This window comes from Cryptotermes secundus, unplaced genomic scaffold (genome assembly GCF_002891405.2).
Source record: "Cryptotermes secundus unplaced genomic scaffold, Csec_1.0 scaffold51, whole genome shotgun sequence".
NCBI classification, from domain to species: domain Eukaryota; kingdom Metazoa; phylum Arthropoda; class Insecta; order Blattodea; family Kalotermitidae; genus Cryptotermes; species Cryptotermes secundus.
The window spans coordinates 168,725-189,663 of record NW_019737980.1 but is presented as its reverse complement, the minus strand read 5'-3'; the positions used below and the strand labels follow the sequence as shown (position 1 = coordinate 189,663).

At 35.5% G+C, this 20,939-nt stretch overlaps 1 protein-coding gene across 3 annotated transcripts in view; it reads left to right on the top strand.

The window, feature by feature from the left end:
* The window catches only part of LOC111870501 (proton myo-inositol cotransporter), a 170,678-nt gene that overhangs the window by 134,534 nt on the left and 15,205 nt on the right, over positions 1-20,939 (top strand). For 2 of the 3 annotated variants that reach the window (XM_023862835.2, XM_023862838.2), the window contains exons 5-11: positions 1,064-1,159; positions 1,845-2,087; positions 4,282-4,445; positions 4,742-4,844; positions 6,944-7,194; positions 8,215-8,367; positions 11,701-11,857. In XM_023862835.2, coding sequence (XP_023718603.1) covers positions 1,064-1,159; positions 1,845-2,087; positions 4,282-4,445; positions 4,742-4,844; positions 6,944-7,194; positions 8,215-8,367; positions 11,701-11,857 — 1,167 coding nt within the window. Of the gene's footprint in view, positions 1-1,063; positions 1,160-1,844; positions 2,088-4,281; positions 4,446-4,741; positions 4,845-6,943; positions 7,195-8,214; positions 8,368-11,700; positions 11,858-15,382; positions 15,481-20,939 lie in introns of all 3 variants that reach the window. The other variant, XM_023862834.2, reaches the window with a different exon arrangement.

Below are 20,939 nucleotides of genomic sequence, written 5' to 3'. Positions count from 1 at the left end.
CAGTTACAGCGTTTCATCATATATTTTGTATTCCTCACTTAAGCTGACATTTGATTTTAACATAATTATTGATTAGTGAGCAACTTGCTGTCATTAAAATTAATTTGACTGTGTTAACTGAACCAGTAAAATTTAGTAATATTCTTTTGTGCCTGCCACATGAAAGGTGAGTTGTCATTAGCTGCTCTTGTATCTTCTTGTTTGTCTGTTTGTTTGATAAGTTATTCATTTTTGTTAAAAAAAATATGCTCTGCTATAAGTAGGGTTGTGCTGGTTGGTACAGAAAACAGAAAAGATTTCCTCTCTATTTCGTTACCTTTCACATAATTCCATATCATGGACAGAATGATAATTATTGATATTATGTTCATAAATAGAGCCGATTGAGTTTTGTGGCAGTTGATTATATTTTATACTTTTCTCATTCCACACAGTTAAAATGTGTGCAGTAGACTTTCAAGTTATGTTATTCATTAACACATCCTATGTTTAAATATGCATAATTTATAATGGCAACAAACTTTATAAATTCTGAACAAACCATGGATTCTTGTTTAATATATTGGTAGACTTTGGTAACAAATTTTTGGAGTCACGTGCTCTCTATTCGAAATTTTATGCAACCAACAGCAATGTTGGAAGTTAATATGAGCTAATGAATGTATAAGGGGTGGGCCTTCTCGGACCTCGCACCGCAACCTACAATGATCTATTGTGCTTAGAGGCTAATATGATCTATGTATGAGTACAAATTATAGAGCATAATGATCGATGATAATCTCTTAAAAGGATAAATATATGTTAATGACACAGACAGATCTTCAAATTATTGAAAGACAGTTATATAATAATTGAATTGTAAGTTATAATTAATAGTGCTGTTGTGTTGATGAAAGATATTGTTAAAAGGTGGGAGTATTCAGAATGTCATGGTATAAAGAATGCATGTGGAAATTATGTGAATTGCAATACAGCTTAGATCTTTGTCTTCCATTTTGTTTGCTGTCTTTTCACATAATAAATTATTTTGTTTGTTTTATTCAGTATTTTATCTACATTCCAGGTACATGCTTGGTTTAGCTGCGGTTCCAGCTAGTATACAATTTTTTGGATTTTTAGGAATGCCAGAAAGTCCTCGGTGGTTGGTCTCTAAGAAAAAGTAAGTATGTAATTTATCATGGCGAGTTCTGTTTCTTGGGATATAATGCCATGTAGGCCTCTGAAAGTCAACTGACACACCACCTCTATCTTCAGGGTTGAATAATAAGCCATGCAACAAACTAGCATTAAGTAGATCTGTGCTTCATGCTGGTTTCTTGCTTGGCTGCTTATTCGACCCTGAAGATGGAGATGAATGTTCTTCCAAGATATCAGTTGACTTTCACTGGACTGCACAGTATTCTAACCCACAAAAGATAACTGCAGTGGGAACGTCAAATCCAACATAATTTATTATGGTTTCTGCATACATAGTTCTCTCATCAGCTCTGGTTCATAATAAGTCTAACAAAAGAATACAAATATGTGAAGACTTAAGAAGGAAACTTAATGTTTTATACTTTGTGTTAAAGATTACTTATTTCTGCGTATGAAACTGATATATACCCATGATAGAGTTGATGAATTTTTTGTTGCAGAATTTCTCAGGCCAAAATGTTGTTATATGTGTGTGTCTCTTTCTTTATGTATGTATATATACATATATATGTTAGAATAATCCACCCATCATAGTTAATGGGTTAATAAATCATTGTTAATTCGCATTTAATGACATCAGAATTCTTTATTGCTTCATTAGTATTAGCACATGCAACCTTACACAGTAACATCTTTCGTGTTCATAGGTATGATGAAGCCTTGAAGGTACTGAGATCAATTCGAGAAGAAGACTTTCCTATTGAAGAAGAACTGGAAAGCATTAAAGAAGCATGTATGGATGAGGAAAATGAGTTACAAGTACGAATACGATCAGGAAGTAGCAGCTCTCTCTGGTTAAAAATCCTCACCACAAAGGCTACCCAAAGGGCTTTGCTTCTTGGCTGCCTACTTCAAGGCATACAGCAGCTCTCTGGAATCAACACTGTCATGTAAGCTATTACACAATTCCTTATACCACTGTGGTGAATGATATAGCATATTTCAGTTATCTTTGAGGCTGGGTACTGTGCATTTTTAAGTAATTTTATTCATATTCTTCAGTAGCATATGTGCAGTTTCATACTTTGAGACAACCTTGAATTTTTAACTACGTGCAATAATGAGCTCTTAAAACATTTTTTATAGCTCTTCCTATATAGGTATTGAAAAATTTGCATCTTAGTATGCCTGATTATCCAGGAAGGTTAAAATTATACATTCATAACAATATATTTAGTCAGTGATTTATTTGTATATGAAGATTTTCGAGGTTTCCGTATTTGCAGTTTGTAATTCATTGCATCTCAGTTGTAGTTAGATATCACAGGGTGCTGAGGACAAGATATGAGCCCAATAGACAGGGAGAAACAGGAAGCTCAAGAATAGTGCATAATAAGATGTCTCTTATTTTGTAGTCTTCTACAAATTTTATTAGGGTTTCAAGATTAAGGTATATAAGATGAATGGGCATGTTTCATACATGCAAGAAAATTTAGGTGGAGAACTTGAAGGGAAGAGACTACTTTGGGATCTATGCATGACTGAAAATGGATCTTTAAGAAACTGGGTGTTAAAATGTGACTGGATTCATTTGGTTTAGCTAAGGATTCAGTAAGAGGCTTTTGTGAATATGGGAATGAACCTTGTGGATCCATGAAAGGTGTGGAATTTTTAGACTGGTGACTAACTATTAGCTTAAGGTTGTGACCTTTGAGGTTATGGTATCATATACAGTGAACTCCCACCTGTCCAGCATGTATGGGTTATGAGGTGTGCTCATTGTGTGAATCTGCCAGTTTCATGAGAACTCCTATAGAATGCCAATACAAAGTACAGATAACATATTTTCACTTTAGTTTTTGTGTGCGAATCTTCCTAGACACCGCAGTGGATTGATAGACAAAAGTTTAGGATGTAGTGTAATGTGATCACAAATTCCACTAACCTCTATTGTAATGGCATCTGCATGAGGAAGGATGATGGACAGTGATGCTAGTAGTGACTGGGAGAAGTACCACATGGCAGGTGAACATATGTGCATCTCAACTTTGTTTTTGAACTAACTTTATAAAAATTGCCTATTTCTCTCAGAAATTTTTTCCAGTTGCATGAGAATTCTGGATGCTTGGATACCAGGGATGTACCATAGTTCCATAACCACTTATGAAACCATATGGTGTCATAACCCATAAAACCACATTCACTCTTTCTTTAAGTTGGTTTTTTAATGATGCTCTCAATATCAAGACTATACAGTATTGAATCACAGTCTAATTTTCGCAGCCATGGTAAGGTAAGGTAAGGTAAGGTAAACACATCCCTGTAACAGGCTTTGGAGGTCCATAGGGTTGTGAGGCATCTCAAGGCTCCCACATTTTGTGGACAGTTGGCTCACAGATAGTGGTGAGGTCAGCCATATGTGCCAGCTGCCCTTTACCCCCAGGAAGATTCCTGGTACTCATTTCTTTTAGAGGCTGAGTCGACCCCAGGGCTGTAGTGCGGCTGGAAGGATTAGGTCAATTGAAAAATCCAGTAACTCCTTTGGGAATCGAACCTGCAACCTTCTGGCTTGTAACATAGTGCCTCGGCAGACTACACCACTGTGTGGCCCCTTTCGCTGCTATGAAAACCTGATAATCTCACGGTGTGCTTCTTAAAAACTTTACCCCATGAGTTAGACTACATTTTCAATAAACATTTCTCTTATTATATGACTCTACTACTGTAGCATTGCTGCCAGTGTTTGCTGTATTGTAGTTGATTCTTATATGGTGTCCTATTGAAAGGTATGTATTTATTGCTGTTAAACATCATTAAAAGTCCCAGCATGAAACTGATCAGTAAATGAATTAAGCAGGTTTCAAGATAAATGTTAAGACTGGGAGCCTCAGTTTTGATTTGCAGAATAGCTCCAGTCTTTCCTAATCTTCAATGTCAGATGGAGGTGAGTAGTCAACACACACTATAGCCACTTCACTGCTAAAGACAAAGTCTTCTTTTTGTTTTGTATTGGTGTCCTCATTTGATCTAAACTGTAAATCCTAGTGACATTCACACCAGAAACTAACCTAACTGCCACTGTAGCTGCTGTTACAGCTCTATTATTGATCATGCTACTGTAATTATATATATATTTTTTTTCAGGTATTACAGTGCAAGTATTATTCAAATGGCAGGAGTGAAAGATTACTCTATTGCCATTTGGCTAGCTTGTGCAACAGCATCTGTAAATTTCTTTTGCACCTTCATTGGCCTGTTTCTTGTGGAACGAGTTGGAAGGAGACCACTTACACTTTGGTCTCTTGGAGGCAAGTGGAGCAACATATTGTATTGGTGTGTGAGAGATTGCTTCTTGATGTAGGTTGGCCATTTTTTAATTAATAATATTGATAATAAGACACTGATTGTTAGAGTAATTAATTGAATGGTACAGAAAACTTAGGGCTGTAATACAGATATATTTGCTTCTAATCTTGTGTATCAAATAGATTCCAAGTTCAGATCTGTGTTATGGTCATAGTGCACTGTCAGTAAACTCAACAAATACTAGAATTCACCTTCTGCATGAAGTGAAATATTGATTAATGTGTGTATCCTTTTACAGGTGTCGTCATTTCATTAATTATTTTGGGAGTTGGATTCCACTTAATGACACTTGATGCACCCCCTGTGACACTAACAGGGAACAGTAGCTGCTCATTGGCTAGGTAATTAACATATTAAGTGTACTGTAAAAAAATTTCGTAGTTTTAGTCCGCAAGCGAACTATACCAACTGAGCGACCGCCGCTTGTCAACAAAATTAGTGCCAACTTTTTAAATATACTGTATGCTGACAAAAACCAACATTAAGTTCATATTAACTACGAATTCATATTACTGCATTTGATCATTACTAGAAATATTGCATATTCGGTGCTTGATTGATAAATCTTTATTTAATAAAACATAGTCGTTTAGGACATTAGTACTTATATTCTTGTAAAAAGAATTAAGAAACAGCCAAGTAGTATGCCTTGACCATTGCTTTAAATTATGTATCAGGAGATAATCTTCTCTGTTTTAACTAAACCCAGCTTCTAACATTATGGGAGAATGGAGAAGATGATTACTCAAATAAATGACAACCATGAATATTCAGGAAAATGTTTATTAACTCTGTATTGTCATTAAATACTATACAAACTTTGCTCGATTATTAGTCTTCTAGGATAGTTCTTGATATTATTCATTTCACCATCAGTACAATCAGCATAAATTAATCCATCACTTAATAATTCATATGACTATGTTGAATAAGGAATCTAGACAGCTGACAAGGCGTGGTCCTCTGCTTAAGGTCAGATGTTGGGTTAATGTGCCCCCACAGCTTAAAAGTAATATATTACTAATGGTCTCAAAGAGCCTTGGACTTTGACAATTCTTTGTCATGATATACACAAAAATATGGTCGATATATAGAATTTGAAACATACGAGTTTCTTGATGATGACTTCATTGAAATACAGTAGGAAGACAGTTGTCAAAGTGTAAGTTGCATTCAGCAGATGATATGAATTCTTATATGAAGAAGTTAATGAACATAACAGCCTATTTCATGCATGAGATAATGCAGTCAGCATTCACAAGGATACAGTTTGCTCACAACAGTATATCATATTTGATACTTGGGGCTTCTTAATGTGACATTAATATTCTAAATGTGCATTCTCCAGCTGATTGTAAACCATTGGCAGCCCTTTTTGAATATAGTAACAGCCCTTTGGGTTCCGTAAAAGGCAATGAATTGTTTGATTGGCTAAGTGAGTCTTACTTTCCACAGAAGAATTTGACTCCATGGAGTTAATGTTTTTTTTTTTTTAATTTTCTTAGTGGGGGGCTAGAGTCCAACTGGGCCTACTTGGCATGGCGGCCACTGATTGGCCAATTGTAGCCTGCCCTGGCTGATTATGATGATGGAGAATTTGGTAGAATGAAGATTGGCAGGGGAAACCGAAGTACTCAGAGAAAACCCGTCCAAGAGCCACTTTGTCCACCACAAATCCCACTTGACCAGACCTGGGATGAAACCCGGGCCACCGCGGTGGGAAGCCAGCGACTAACTGCTTGAGCTATGGCGTGGCCTTTAGAGTGAATGGGTTAGTTTCCCCAGTACAAATGGAACATTCAATCGATGGTCTTATCAGAGGATTTAGTTCAAGAATATGGAAGAAGTAACAAGAGGTTGGAGACAAGTACATAATAACGAACCTACATAATTTTTCTCTGCACCTAATATTGTTTCTTTGTTCTGGGTGATGTGATTACTATACATTCAAATGTCATTTTATGTTCAGTCTTGAATTTTAATTAATTAATGCCCTCCTCCCCATCATAGGGTATTGGTAACACTGTTACTTGGAATTTGCCTCAGTTCGTTATGTGACACACAAAATGTATAAAACAGTATGTTAAAGAGACAAATATCAAGCAATTAGCAATAACAATGTAGACTGGTATTCAGAAGGTGCTCAGTTCAGATCTTGGCCAGGATACTGTCTATCCTGCCTGATCTTTTTCATTGCTTTCCTCAGACTCTCCAGGCAAATGCTGGGACAATACTTCATATAGGTAATGATCGCTTTATACCAAATCTTTCTACTTCATTGGTCATCCTGCCATTTGACCCTATACAGTCTAGATACCGACAGTGTCATAAAATAACCTACAAAACAAGACAAGCTAAAGATATCATTAAGCAACAGATATGGTACATGTTCAAGAGATTCATGTGGAAATACAAAGTTTTAAATTATATAATTTTGCAGGACTTGTACGGACTGCATAAGCAAAAATTGCGGTTTCTGTTATTGGGATTTGCCTTCTGGAATAATTAATGGATCCTGCTGGGCACAAAATCCTGTTGATCCATTCTCTTACCCAGAGATGGGCATGTGCAGTAATGCGACAGTAATGAGAGAGAACACAGAACTCACATGGGCTGTGGACTGGTGTCCATCAAGGTATTCCTGGGTAGCAGTTGCAGCACTTGGAATCTATTTGCTCTTCTTTGCACCAGGTAAAAACTCACAGATGACATTCATTGAATTTGTTATGAATGACTGACAGTTAATTATTATTTATTTGTCTCAAAGAATGGGATATCTGATGTCACCCAGTTTGTAACACTGCATTAATTTGGAAGAGGTTAGAAGAGAAAGCTTGGAACACTTGATGCATGGGTGATCTGTTAAGTTGGTGGAAGGTAATGCAATGTAGCATTATAGCACTCCTGTTTCAATTTCGCTGTCCTTACTTCAAATCTCTGGCATGCAGCTGGCGTTTTTTAATGTTGCTAAGTTCCTCAAGACAAATTGGGATGATGCTTCAAGGAAGAACATGCTACATTCCTCTGCATCCTTTTCTGTTCATAAGCCATAATCATTCTGCCATTCTACAGTGTATAAACAATGTAGTTGATAAAGCTTTAGTAAATAAATCAAGATACAGTAAAATAATGCTCCTGAATTTAATATATTTCTGTGTACTGAAAGAAATTTGTATGAGAGTCTACAGTGATAGCGATAAGAACTCGGTGAATAATTTTCAAAGTCCATGAAGTAACCTGTCACAGCATATAGAATTTAGGAAATGTGCGGTTGCACCACAGAAGCTGCAAGTCTGTCTGATTACAACTAAAAACTCTTAATAAAAATGGTTCAAGTTTTCAGTGAATAATTTAGCTGTCTATGAAGGAAGCAGTCTTCTGGGATTAGCGCCATGTAGATGTGGTGTTAACTGACGTTTGAGAGGAATGTATCGCCATCATCTTCAGGGTAGAAGGAAAAATAAGACAATGCGCAAGCGTAGAAACAGTGAGAGCAGGTGCAAGCAGACTAATGTCGGAAGTAAACTCAGCTATATGAGAGCAGGGAAGGAAGGGGCAAGTCTACATGGGAAATCAGTGGGGAGGGAGAGGGGAAGGGTCTGGGACAGGAGCAAGGTTAGAGCATGTATCCCAGAAGACTGCTTTCTTCATAGTCACCGCCGTGAAAACCTGAAATCTTACACAATTTAGCTGTCTGTTCTGATTATGTAGGTATGGGGCCAATGCCGTGGACAATCAACTCTGAAATATATCCTATGTGGGCTAGAAGCTCATGTAACAGTGTTGCCACATCAACAAACTGGTTGTTCAATCTTCTCATCTCTATGACTTTCCTAACACTAACACAGGTGCTCACCAGAGAAGGTAAGATGAATTTCTGAACACTATGAGAAGTGGACAGTAGCAGTAATTATTTTCTGAAAGTTGCTCTAGTGGAATCCGTGTCTCTTCAGGACTCAGTTTCTTTGTTCCAGACACCATGTTATTTATTTATCTTATGAATTGTCATTTCTCTTAATTGTGTGCAATTTTTACAGATGGTCTTAGTATTATGAACCATTTTCTTTTTCCCATAAATGAAATCTGACAGAATAACTTAGAAACAGTATGTGCACTTATTACAAGGGAAGGTGTGTTAAAATTATATATATCTGCTGATATCTGTGTAGTTCACAAACTCATTCCATGACTCTGACTCATTCTTGAGAAGCTAGTAAAAGCTTAGAAAATATTTCTCACCTTCTATCAACATTGGAAATTCATTTATTTTTTTCCACAAGAGGCTACTATTTAATTCTAATACATCCGCACTTGTAATGGAAATTCAGAAAAATCTGTACATCCTTAATAGGATTGTTTTAAATTGTTTTAAATGACAGAATTTCATTATATATATGCTCTACACAGTTTTGCGCTGTTATTTACACAAATTGTTCAAACAAACGCATTAAGAGAGATGGAACTAGAAGTATGTCACTGCTGAGAATAATAAGTCAGTTCATGTTTCAGGGGTTAGAGTTCAGCTCTGTTTTTGTTGCTTGTAGAATGCATTTATCACTTTCAGGATTCAAATAGCTAAGTTTAGGAGTAGCGAATTTGCATGATTTTATGGGCTGTTGTTTCATTTTCACAAGAAATTGAGTATTTTATGGATACTGCCTTCCAAAATAAGAGAACTATGTTAAGTAGTCTCCTTAAGTCATTTGACCTCACACTTCTCCATTTTTGTTTTTGTGTATATACGTATTACAGATAAAGTTTATATCCCTCACTTACCAAGGCCAGTAAGGAATTTAATGCTTCCTTATACAGTACTAACAGCCTCATGATGGCCTGTTAGTGGAAGAAAATTGTGTTGGCTCTTTGATGTTTGTGTTTGGAAACCATGTAAAACATAATAAAAATCTTGGTAAATACTCATATGACATACTTTGTTCTGTTATAATACTTTATACTTAGGCAACCAATATTAATTATTAGTTTCACTAAGGATTGTTATAGTGGGAACCTCAACGTCTCACAACCCTATGGGCCTTCACGGCCTGGTACGGGGATAGCTTTACTTTTTTTTTAAGGATTGCTATAGTTAGCCTACTTTACTTGTTTTGAAAAACTAACAATATGCTTATGTGATCACCATGCTGCCTCTGTGTGTGTGTGTACGAATGACTTTTGAATGGTTGAACTGATCTTTATGAAACTTGATATATATGTCATGGCACTCTGAACCCATATTACTGGCATACTTCATAAATCTCTCCCATCAGTCTGTGTGTCTATATGTGTTCCCTATCATTGCTAGGTAACAGCTTGGTGAAATCGTTACTGCAGCAATGAATATCCATGCAAAAATAGAGGAATTGTTAGACATGTAATTTTCTATGCGGTCTGTGTCATTCCAGGAAAGTAGGCTGTTAGTTCTTCCTAGAAATTCTTGTTTTATCTTTTGCTAAAGCAATTACCTTGGAGGTTGATAAACTGATGATGGAACTTGCAGTGAATTAAGGACTTTATGATTATCCATGCCATAGGAAAATTTGCTAAGAAAAATTGTGTAGCGGTAGCTGCGCATATATCAAGGCTCAATTATAGCCTGTAAATTGATGGAAACAAATACAGTTACTTCCATATTGCATATGTTCACACTACCATGTTATATGTTTTGAATGCAATAACAAGAACTTCATAATATTTGTTCCATCATAATTTTTTTCTCACTTGAACTTAGCATTAAATGAAGAAATCAGTATTAACACTTCCACATTATACAGAGTTAGCCTAAAAGAAATAGACACTTTCAAAGTTTTACAGAAAGAAGAGTTTTAATAGCATGGCCAAGATACTTATATGGTTTGAAAAGTATGCCCTGAAGTTTACATGGGTAAACCCTTTTATGGGATACAGCAGAAAAAACGTGCTCTTGAGGTGAATCCCTCACACACTGTACTACAACTCTCAGGTTTTCAGTTCCCCATATATGAACGTTGTGTTTGTTTACGTACCACTAATGTGGAACGTTGATTTGACACCAAAACCTAGCCAGTTAAAGAAATAATTACTTCCTTCATTCCGTTGCTGCATATCCATACAGAATGAGTGATGGAGGACTTTGTCAATTTCAGTGAGGTTCTGCAATAATCACAACCTGTAAGGGAACATTCATAAACATTTATGCAAGATATTTCACACAGTCTATTGTGGAAATTGAAGTTCTAAACTTGCACGTGTTGTCGACCTTTTTTGGGCTGCGTGTGTAAGTTTCATGAACACGCATCATTTAAACTGTTTATTTCTTTTAGGCTAACCCTGTATTATGGAATAATATTTTTTTGGGGTGGGGCGGGGGTGAAGGTGATAGTATAAAGATATTTAAAATGCAGAAGAGGGTGCTGCGAATAATTAGTGGACTTGGTAAACAAGCGTCATGCAGGCAAATTTGTAAAGATTATAGCATCCTCACAGTCACTTCTTTGTATATCTTAGAGGTGTTATGTTACATAAAAAAAGTACAAAGCAGATTTGATCCAAAATATAAATATTCGTAGTTATAATACAAGAATAAACAAGGATTTTCATGTTCAATTCTGCAGAACTACATTATTTAAAAAAGTGTGGTCAATATGGGGATAGAATTGTATAGTAAGGTGCCAAACAAAATAACAAAAACGCAGTGGGTTTTTCAGCTTTTAAAAAAAGACTTAAAATCCTTTTTACCGAAACATTCTTTTTATACGATAAATGAATTTGTTAGTTTTAATAAAAAAGTGGATGGTGCAAGTCCTTTTGTTTGGATGTCATGGCCATTCAGGAGCTGTATATTGTAGTTTTGTGTATTTTTTGGAATGTTGTATTTATACATTGCTTATGATTGTGACAAATGTTGGTAGTATGCTTGTAACTTTGTAGATTCGTTTTGTTAACTTGTATTGCCGAATGACTTGCCCAAGTGTTACTATGTAGCAAAACGGATGAAAATAAAATACAGTACAATACAATACAATACACTACAATACAATACAATACACATGGAAGTAAATCCTATGAATGAAAATAATATTCATACAAAGCTTTATTAATCTTGGTATAAATTGGTATGATGGGAGAAGCTGTAAAATAGGCTGTGATAATTACAAAACCTGTATTCTTTGCACATTAGTGTGTATGATTTTAATACTTTCGCATATCCGTATTTTTCAGGGGCCTTCTACCTGTATGCTGGTTTTGCTGGACTTGGACTAATTACCTTGCTGTTCCTTTTACCAGAGACAAAAGGAAGATCTCTGGAAGAAATGGAGACTGTATTTTCTGGACCCTGGTGTATGAATTTTGGTTCCTCAGACCCAAAAAATATTCAGTACGTACATATTCGAGGCTTGAACCGGGACTGTCATGAAGATGAGGCTGATAGTGGTGATAGTGAGAGCTAATGCATCATCTGTTATGTTTATTAGATAAAAAGAGAAAAGAAAATATTTATTTCCATATGCTCTTCCATTCTGAAGCTGGTTTCTGATATTTTTATAGATAACTGGCAACTTTTAGGGTCCAATTGAAAATACATTCATTACAAATTTCTTACAAGGATGAGCTATGTTTAGACAGAAAATTGTAGATGTGAAAATGTAATGCCACAAAAACGCATTTGGCAAAATAATCAACTCAGTATTATTCCTATCTTTGGTATGAGGTTAGAAGAGATTTATGAAGTGTGAGGACACATGAAAAAACTACTTATGACCATGCTAGCACATTAAAATACAAGGGTTGGAACTTTAATAGTGGTGACACTGCTGTAGAGACGCCATGCAACGCTACTGAATAATGTTGCTTATACCACACGTTAGTTACATACCTACCTTACCTCAGAGCAAATGGACTCTCCCTTCCCACATCACATGGGTGCGCAGTGATGAGAAGAACAGAGCCTCGTGTTAGCTGGCGGTCTAATGTAGTGTTGTCATGATGTTTTCGAAACAGGAACAACGGAGTTGGATAAAGATTGTATGTGCCAGAGGCCATACAGCACAACAGTGTCATCAAGGTCTTGAAGAGGATTGCGGGGAATCTGAATTGCCTTACAGATCATTGGAAAGGTGGGTAAAACCCAGCCAGGTCGTCCTAGTTTCAGTGAAGAAGTGTATGCTCTTTCCGCGTTACTGGAGAGTGATCGACACCATACGATTCGTGAACTGGCCTGAGAGACAGGGTTAGTGCATATGACTGTGCTTCACATTCTGAAGGAACACTTGGGCATGAGAAAAATTGCATCATGTTGGGTTCTGCAAGATTTGACGGAATGCAGAAATTGCAAGCTGTGGCTGATTTGTTCGATCGATGGGGCTGGGAAGTGTTGTACCATCCACCATACTCCCCGGACTTAAGCCCTTGTGACTTCGACTTAATTCCTAAGATGAAGGAACCACTTTGTGGCATTCGCTTCAGAACTGTTCCAGAGATTCTTCAGGTCGTAGACCGCTCCATTTGAACTATCAACACAACATGCACTGCTAAAGGTATCCTACGACTTCTACATCACTAGCAATGGGTTGTATACAATGCTGGTGACTACACTGAAGGTCAGTAGAACTTCGAAACATGCTTCTATTTTGTATAAGTTGTAAATAAATAGTTGCCACTATTAAAGTTCCAATCCTCATATATGCTGCTTGCTAAATTGTATAGTAGTGGATCAGTTATCTTTATTATCATGTTGTGCTGTATGTGAATGTATCAGTTTGAGGTCCCATCATGATCCCTATACAGTGGGTTATGACTTATGAAATGGGCTAAGTATTTTTAAAGGTATCAGCATTCTATTAAACTGTGGTCCAGGAAAACATATTGTCCTACACCCTTTGGCTGTCTCTTTCCTTAGAAGATAGAAATTAAATGAGTAAATACAAATTTTTAAAGCTCAGATTACTATTACTTTCATCATATATTTTGTCCAACATTAATAATACAAACAAAAATATTTGCAAAATATGGAAATATAGACACATAAAAAGTTAATTTGGCAGTATTTTAATGTTTTCTTCTGAATTTTCAGAGCATCTAAAAATTGATTAAAAACTTTTATTGATTTTCTTATTATGTTGAATGTGAGACTGGGAGATATAATATACCGATAATACTGTACTAAAATTTAATGGCAGTCACCAATTAACTCTAATGCAGACATGACAGATACCTTATGGAATATGCAATGAATAGCAGTTGAAACACTTAATTAACATTTAATATATGTCTAATGAGTTGACCAGTATCTCGGTCACTCCATTATTTTTCATCTTGCAGTGTAAGGAATGATGCTTTTAGAAATTTTACATGGTTTTTATATGGTCAGTATTAGTGCTGTTTCCTGCTTTTCTAGCTTTAGAAATTATCATATTGAAAAATGCTGCAGGATGCCAATTGAAGGAATAATTAAAAAGAAATATCTATTTTTTTCATGATACTTCTAGAAGAATGGGATAATACTTCATAGGTTTTTTATAATCATTACAAGCTTTCAAAACGATTAATTTCTTCTAAATTATTAAAACTGATTAATTACATTTAGTTGAAATTCATATTTTTGTTTCAGTTATTGTGCACAACTGAACCGTGGTTTAAAAGTAACAGTTTGAATAGACTTTAATTTTTAGTTGCCCTATAATGACCAAGTATTACTTTATTTTTACAATCTTGTCAAGTGATATAACAAAGTATTATATCATGTAGTGTGATATACATTTTAATTTATTGACAGAAAAGGAAATTATTTTATTTTATTCTCTGTATATTGAACTCGTATATCTGTTGCATTGCTTGGATGGACAACAGATTAAATCATTAAACAATCATTTTTGTGTGTCAATAATTTATCAACCATGGTGATTTAGTATTAATTTTAACTCACCTTTAAATATTCGGAAATATATTTTCCCAAGTGCTTTGTGGGAAACACTCAAATGTTGTTGATCCTCCACTATGGTCATATGTATATAGCCAGCAACACTGAGATGCTCATCTATTTTAATTCATCTGTGGACCTATATATGCTTATGGAAAGGCAGTGATTCCAACAGTCCACACAAATTAATAATAAGTTCATTGTCAACAGTATCTTTCATATGACAAACATTGCTGATTGCGGACAAATGTTGTAATGAAGGAGAACAGAAAGCAATATGGCAGGGATTTCTGTCACCCTCAGAGAGATTAAGGATTAGCAAAGCAAAGATTTTTCTCTACCTGCAATTGTCATACCAGATGTAATTGGATATTTCACTGTCATGTGAGCATTATTATGTTATCTCTCTCAAACCTTAATTGTGGTTCATATCAATCACATATATGACCTATTCATGAGAGTATTACTTCTCATTACAATTCTATAATTTTAGTAACATGAGAATTCATAACATTATTTCATTTATTCCACAAAATGAAATTGATATAATACAGCAAGAAAGAAATTCATAAATCTATCCAAGCAATGCTGCAGTTGTATACTTAGGATCTCTTTATATATGTATATATATATAATGGTATTTGTGTTCCATAATTTTTCCATTTATTTGGCATATTTTTTGATACTTCAGTTTTATTCCACATAGAGGGGTTTCATCATAAACATGATAAATTTTAGCCATTTTGAAGTTTTCCAAGAGGTTCTTTAAATACTTTGTTCCAATTGTTTTGAAAAACCTGTCTGAGTTTAAGATATCAAATTCTGAAATTTGACTGGTTAACAACCTTTCATAGGAATAATTAAAAATCTCCTAATTTATTCATCCATGAGTTTGAATGCAGTGCAGTGGAGTGATAGGACAAATTTCTACAAATGCCTAAACATGTAGTAATCTAATATTTATTACAATGTTTGTTATTTCAGTGAAATTTCCTTTGCTCCAAACTGCAGTAATTTGAAAATTAAGCATCAAACATACATCACAGATAAAGTATCAAATCCTCTTTTAGTTATCGAGCCAGGTTAGTGTTGCTAGTTGAGATGGTTCTGCTAATATCTAATTTCTTGCCCAATCTTTCATCATTTTAACAGGTAAAGTGCTTGCTGGTTGATTGGAAATGCTTAGGGCAGTGATGCATGAAACTTAATAAAATCATAATTAATCTGGGTCTTCTCTAAACTGAACATGTGATATTTTAAGACTAGATAAAATAACACTTCAAGTCTTGCTAATATTTACATCCTCTCAGACTTTAATACAAAGATAAAATTACCCTGGACAGCAATGTGAATGTCACAGTGACAAGGCTACCAATGTACCTCTGTAGGTACACTTGAAGTGTTAAATGTTCAAGGCTCTTCAATTTGGTGTATACAGAACATCAGACAATGTTTGTGTTCTAAATTTATTTGATATATGTTAAAGTAAAGATTTAAATTGTCATCCTGACTTTAGTAGCTGAAGGATTAGGTACAGAAATTTTGAATATTAACATTATAATAGTGAGCACTCTTTCATCAATTAAATATATTAGGCCTGTAATATAGGATGAAAGTAAAAGGTATACAGATCTTATGTTCCACATATTTTTGATATCGGTACTATATGGAAGTTAGTGGTCTATTATTGCTTTGACTGCCTTTACACCAAGAAAGGGAATGTGTTAACAAGTATATCCATCAGATAGAATATTGTATGGTCTGTATGGAACATTAAAATTTCATCATCATCAGTAATCTGTCAGACGACAGGGCCACAGTCTCTTCCAAAACAATTCCACCACCTAATGCGATCTAGAGCTTTCTCCTTCAAATGACAGTATCCTCTTCTGTCCCCAAGGTCATCCAGCATCTTCTTACGTCTTCTTCCTCATCTTCTTGTCACTTCTATCTGCCCCTCTATCTTTCCTTCAGTAACTTCTTTTAGAAGGCAGTTTCTGCGTAAAATATGACCAATCCAATTAGCCTTCCATTTTCTTATTTCATGTAGGATATTCCTCTGCTCACTGACTCTAATTAACACGTCTTCATTTCTCACATAATCGGTCCAACTGATCTTCTCCATCCTTCTCCAACATTTATAGTGGGAAAAAAAAATCTGCTCCCTAGCCCTCTCATCTGTAGTTATTTTATAGAGCTATCATGAACCCTCTTGCTTAGCATCAGAGTTAAATTAATCTTGAACCCAAATGTTATACTTCTGCCACAAAGTTAATAGAAAGTCCGTCGAGTGTAACAATTTGTAGGTCACTTTTTATTATTATTTCTGCCTTACATGTTTCGGTTTGACACAACCATCATCAGAGGCACTTGCTATAATTATGGAAACACTGTCGCTTTTTTTTGATGTTCACAATTATGTTTGTCATTTGGACGCTGCTACGATATGTTGACGTGTAAAAGCACAAAACATTCTAAGATAGTTGAGTACACTCTCAAGTTCTCACTTTTCATCCGAACCTATTTTAAGTTAAAACGCTAAAATGTTAAAATATTTGATATAAAATGCTGAACTCCTGCTTGTTAATTCATCCCGAAGATGGGAGACGTCAGCTGTATACACAATACACAGCACACAGGAACATATCAAACCATAAGCCATACAACCTCAAGCTGACGTCTCCCATCTTCGGGATGAATTAACAAGGAGGAGTTCAGCATTTTATATCAAATATTTTAACATTTTAGCGTTTTAACTTAAAATAGGTTCGGATGAAAAGTGAGAACTTGAGAGTGTACTCAACTATCTTAGAATGTTTTGTGCTTTTACACGTCAACATATCGTAGCAGCGTCCAAATGACAAACATAATTGTGAACATCAAAAAAAAGCGACAGTGTTTCCATAATTATAGCAAGTGCCTCTGATGATGGTTGTGTCAAACCGAAACATGTAAGGCAGAAATAATAATAAAAAGTGACCTACAAATTGTTACACTCGACGGACTTTCTATTAACTTTGTGATTGATAGTGTAACGGACCAAAATGAAACAATTCAAAATAGTTATACTTCTGATTTGTCATTTTTAAAGGACATTAGTCTCCCTTATATCATTTATTGATACCAAACGTATAGCATGTTAATATAGTCTCCCTTGTAATATAATTTATTGATACCAAACTTATAGTATGATCTTAATGCGGTGTAATCACAAAATTAAATTGACTGCTAATGAATTTTACATGCTTTAAAATCTTATCTGCCCAAATTCCTGATAGGTTGTTTCAAGTAAATGAAAAAGAAAGCCAATTTTTATGTAAAAATCTGTACATGCAACCACTAACCTATTTGCATTGAGATTTCAAGGAACATTATTAATATATTTGTTTTTATTGACACTGAAGTTTGAATTATCAGTTAAATATCAGTAATGTTCAAACTATTTCCTGAATTCTTGTTTCAGAAAATTAAATCTGTTTGTACTATGGAAAATTGGTAGCGGACAAGAGATTTTTCTCTTCTCCAGAACTTCCAGACTGGCTCTGGGGCTCACCCAGCCCCCTATCCAATGGGTACGGGGGTTTCTTTTCCCAGAGGTAAAGTGGCCAGGGCATGAAGCCAACTATTCCCTTCCATCTAGTGCTGAGGTCAAGAATGGTGCAGCTGTATATCTGTTCCCTCATGTCTTCATGCATAGTGCTTGATTAATTAAGCACAAGGACAATTTTACCTTACTATTGAAAGTTATTTAATCATCAAATTATATATTTCTTTAATATCATAGCTTTATGAATTTGACAGCAATGCTGTGAAGTACCTCCACCATAGCCCTGCAAGTTGCAGGAGGCAACGAAGAAGGAAGTCTTGAATCTGAGATCATAAAATATGATCGTGAGTCCCATGGAACTCGGATCTGAGAATGACTGCTCTGGTGAGGGCCAGCAGCAGTTGTAAATGACAGACTCATCCACTCATCAGAGAAAGCGCCCCCACATCAACAAACCCGCAACTGTCTGACAGTTATAAAAATCTAGTTACGAGCTCCAGATGGGTGCTTTATTCCCTGACAGACTGGCCGACTGACCATTGGTTGCAACATAAGACTCGGACTAGGACTCAATAAACTGAGTTAAAATATGGGTATAGTGTGCTCCCAGTTCATACCCTGAGACGGGTGGTCATCTGATTAAGTTGAAACTCTTTCACATTTGAACACAGATAAGTGTCATTAAATTAATTCAGGTCCATAATTTATAACTTGGCATTGCCAGTTGCAACTAGAATTTCTCATTATTAATTAACCAAACAAATGAAAAAATATTAAATGTTTTTCCATAAACCTGTGTTTCTTCTTAATGGTTGAAATTATTTCAGGTCATATTTACAGATGATATCAGACCTTCTTTAAAGATGGCAGTGCATATTATAACCTGAAGATACACTTAAGGGTGAAGTCATAGGTACACACTATTAAATGATTTGTATGTAGAAGGTAATTTAAAATACCTGTCTATTTTAAAGATGGTTGGCTGAGTTCAGCAGTGAAAATTACAATAACACAGACACAACTGTGATGCTTTTGAGCAAAATTTTATTAAAAGAAATGAGGTTTCTAGTTCAGAAAATTTGGTTTTTGCAAGAATGCCCATGTAACTGAAACTTTGCCATGTCATTAGTTTTTGTTATAGCCTACAACATACATTTTTAAATTAGTCTCAACAACTTACAGTACAACCATGTGACTTGTCACTTTTTGAAGAGCCTTGTATAAAACATCAGTACAGATACAAAATCAAAACTTGTAATTTTCAAATGATTATGTTTCAATTAACAAGAATTTTAAGCTGAACACACTTATTTTGAGGCAGTGGATTAATCTTGTATGTGTGGCACTTTACTAATGTGAATAATTTTTATACCTACTTTCAAGCCTGATGCATCAAAATACCTGTGAGTATGGCATGAACTTGAAATTCTGGTCACCAGTTCTTGAGGTAACACATTTAATACTGTCACACTGATATTAATTTTGTGTCTATAATTATAATAATGAAGTTATGTTCCTGTGCATGCAATGCAATACAGATATAGCCTTCTGTTTTAAAATGACTGCAAAGAAATGGTGCACCATGGATCACTATTAAGAATGAATAACCTCTCAGATTTATTCTTGTGCTCTCATGGTGATGGAATGTTTGTAGCTGCCACTTTCTCATAAGTTAATGTTTCACAGGTTTTGGATATGCAAATAACCTATCATATGCATAATTAGTTAAAATGCAGTAAGAAGCTTTAATTCGTCCAATTTATAAGTTATGATTTACATTCCTTTGTGATACAGTGCAGTGCAAAGAAAGAGATCTCCAATTTACTATCAATGTTACTGTCACAATTTAAAATTATAGTTCAGAGATCTAATTTACATTTTTTTCGTGTATGGATCTTTTGAAAACTATTTTATTGATTGGACAAAATTGTAAATGTGTCGAAGTGTTTTAGGATGGCATTACCAAATATCATGTGCCCTGATAGCAAAGCCAACATAGTGATGGGCTGTGGGCTTGAGAGCTGGACATGATTCTTGGCAGAAGCAAGAATTTTCTCTTGTCCATAGCTTCCAGACTTGCTCTGGGCTCACCCAGCCTCTGATCCAATGGATACCAGAGGCTCTTCCCCAAGGGATAAAGCAGCTGGGGCATGAAGCTTACCACTCACCTCCATCTAATACTAAGGCCAAGAATGATGCAACTATATCTCCACTCCCCCCTAGGTCTTCAAGGCATGTCGCTTAATTATTTAAGAACAGGGACAGCTTTACCCTCTTTTTACTGCTGAATGTCAGTATGCAATTGAAGTCGCTTTTCCAGCTTCATTGACATCTGTCAGTGTCTTCTTGGTCCTTTTAGTTTCAAGGTTACCCAGATGTTTCTCTTTTTCTTTCATCTTCTGATTGTGATACCTAGTTTTTCTGCTTTTTTATTCAGTACTTAGCCAGAAGGTCGTGGGTTCAAGTACCGATGAGGTCATTAAATTTTTTCAGTTGACCTAATCCTTCCAGCTGCACTATGGCCCCGGAGTTGACTCAGCCTCTAACAGAAATGAGTACCAGGAATTAATTAAATAATTTTCCTGGGGTGTAAAGCGCAGCCAGCATGTAAGGCTGACAACATTACCGCCATCTCTGAGCAGATTGTCTAGATAATGTGGGAGCCTCAATGTCTCATGACCCTATGGGCCTTCACGGCCTGTTACAGGGATAGCTTTACATACTTATTTACATAAAATTTCCAGAGTTTACCACCACTAGCTTGCTGCATGATATGGTTTACTGTTTGAGCATGAGCTTCTTCATACTTCCACTAATATGTTGTGCTTGTTTATGACTGACTCTAAGGTATGCCTCTGATCGAATTATAACAACATATATTTACAGCTTTTCCAAACTTACTGTGCTTAATACTGACAGTATGATTTTATAGACGTTTATTGGTACTACAGAAGAGTAGTGAAGACTATTAGTTGAATTAATTTTCCTGGTTTG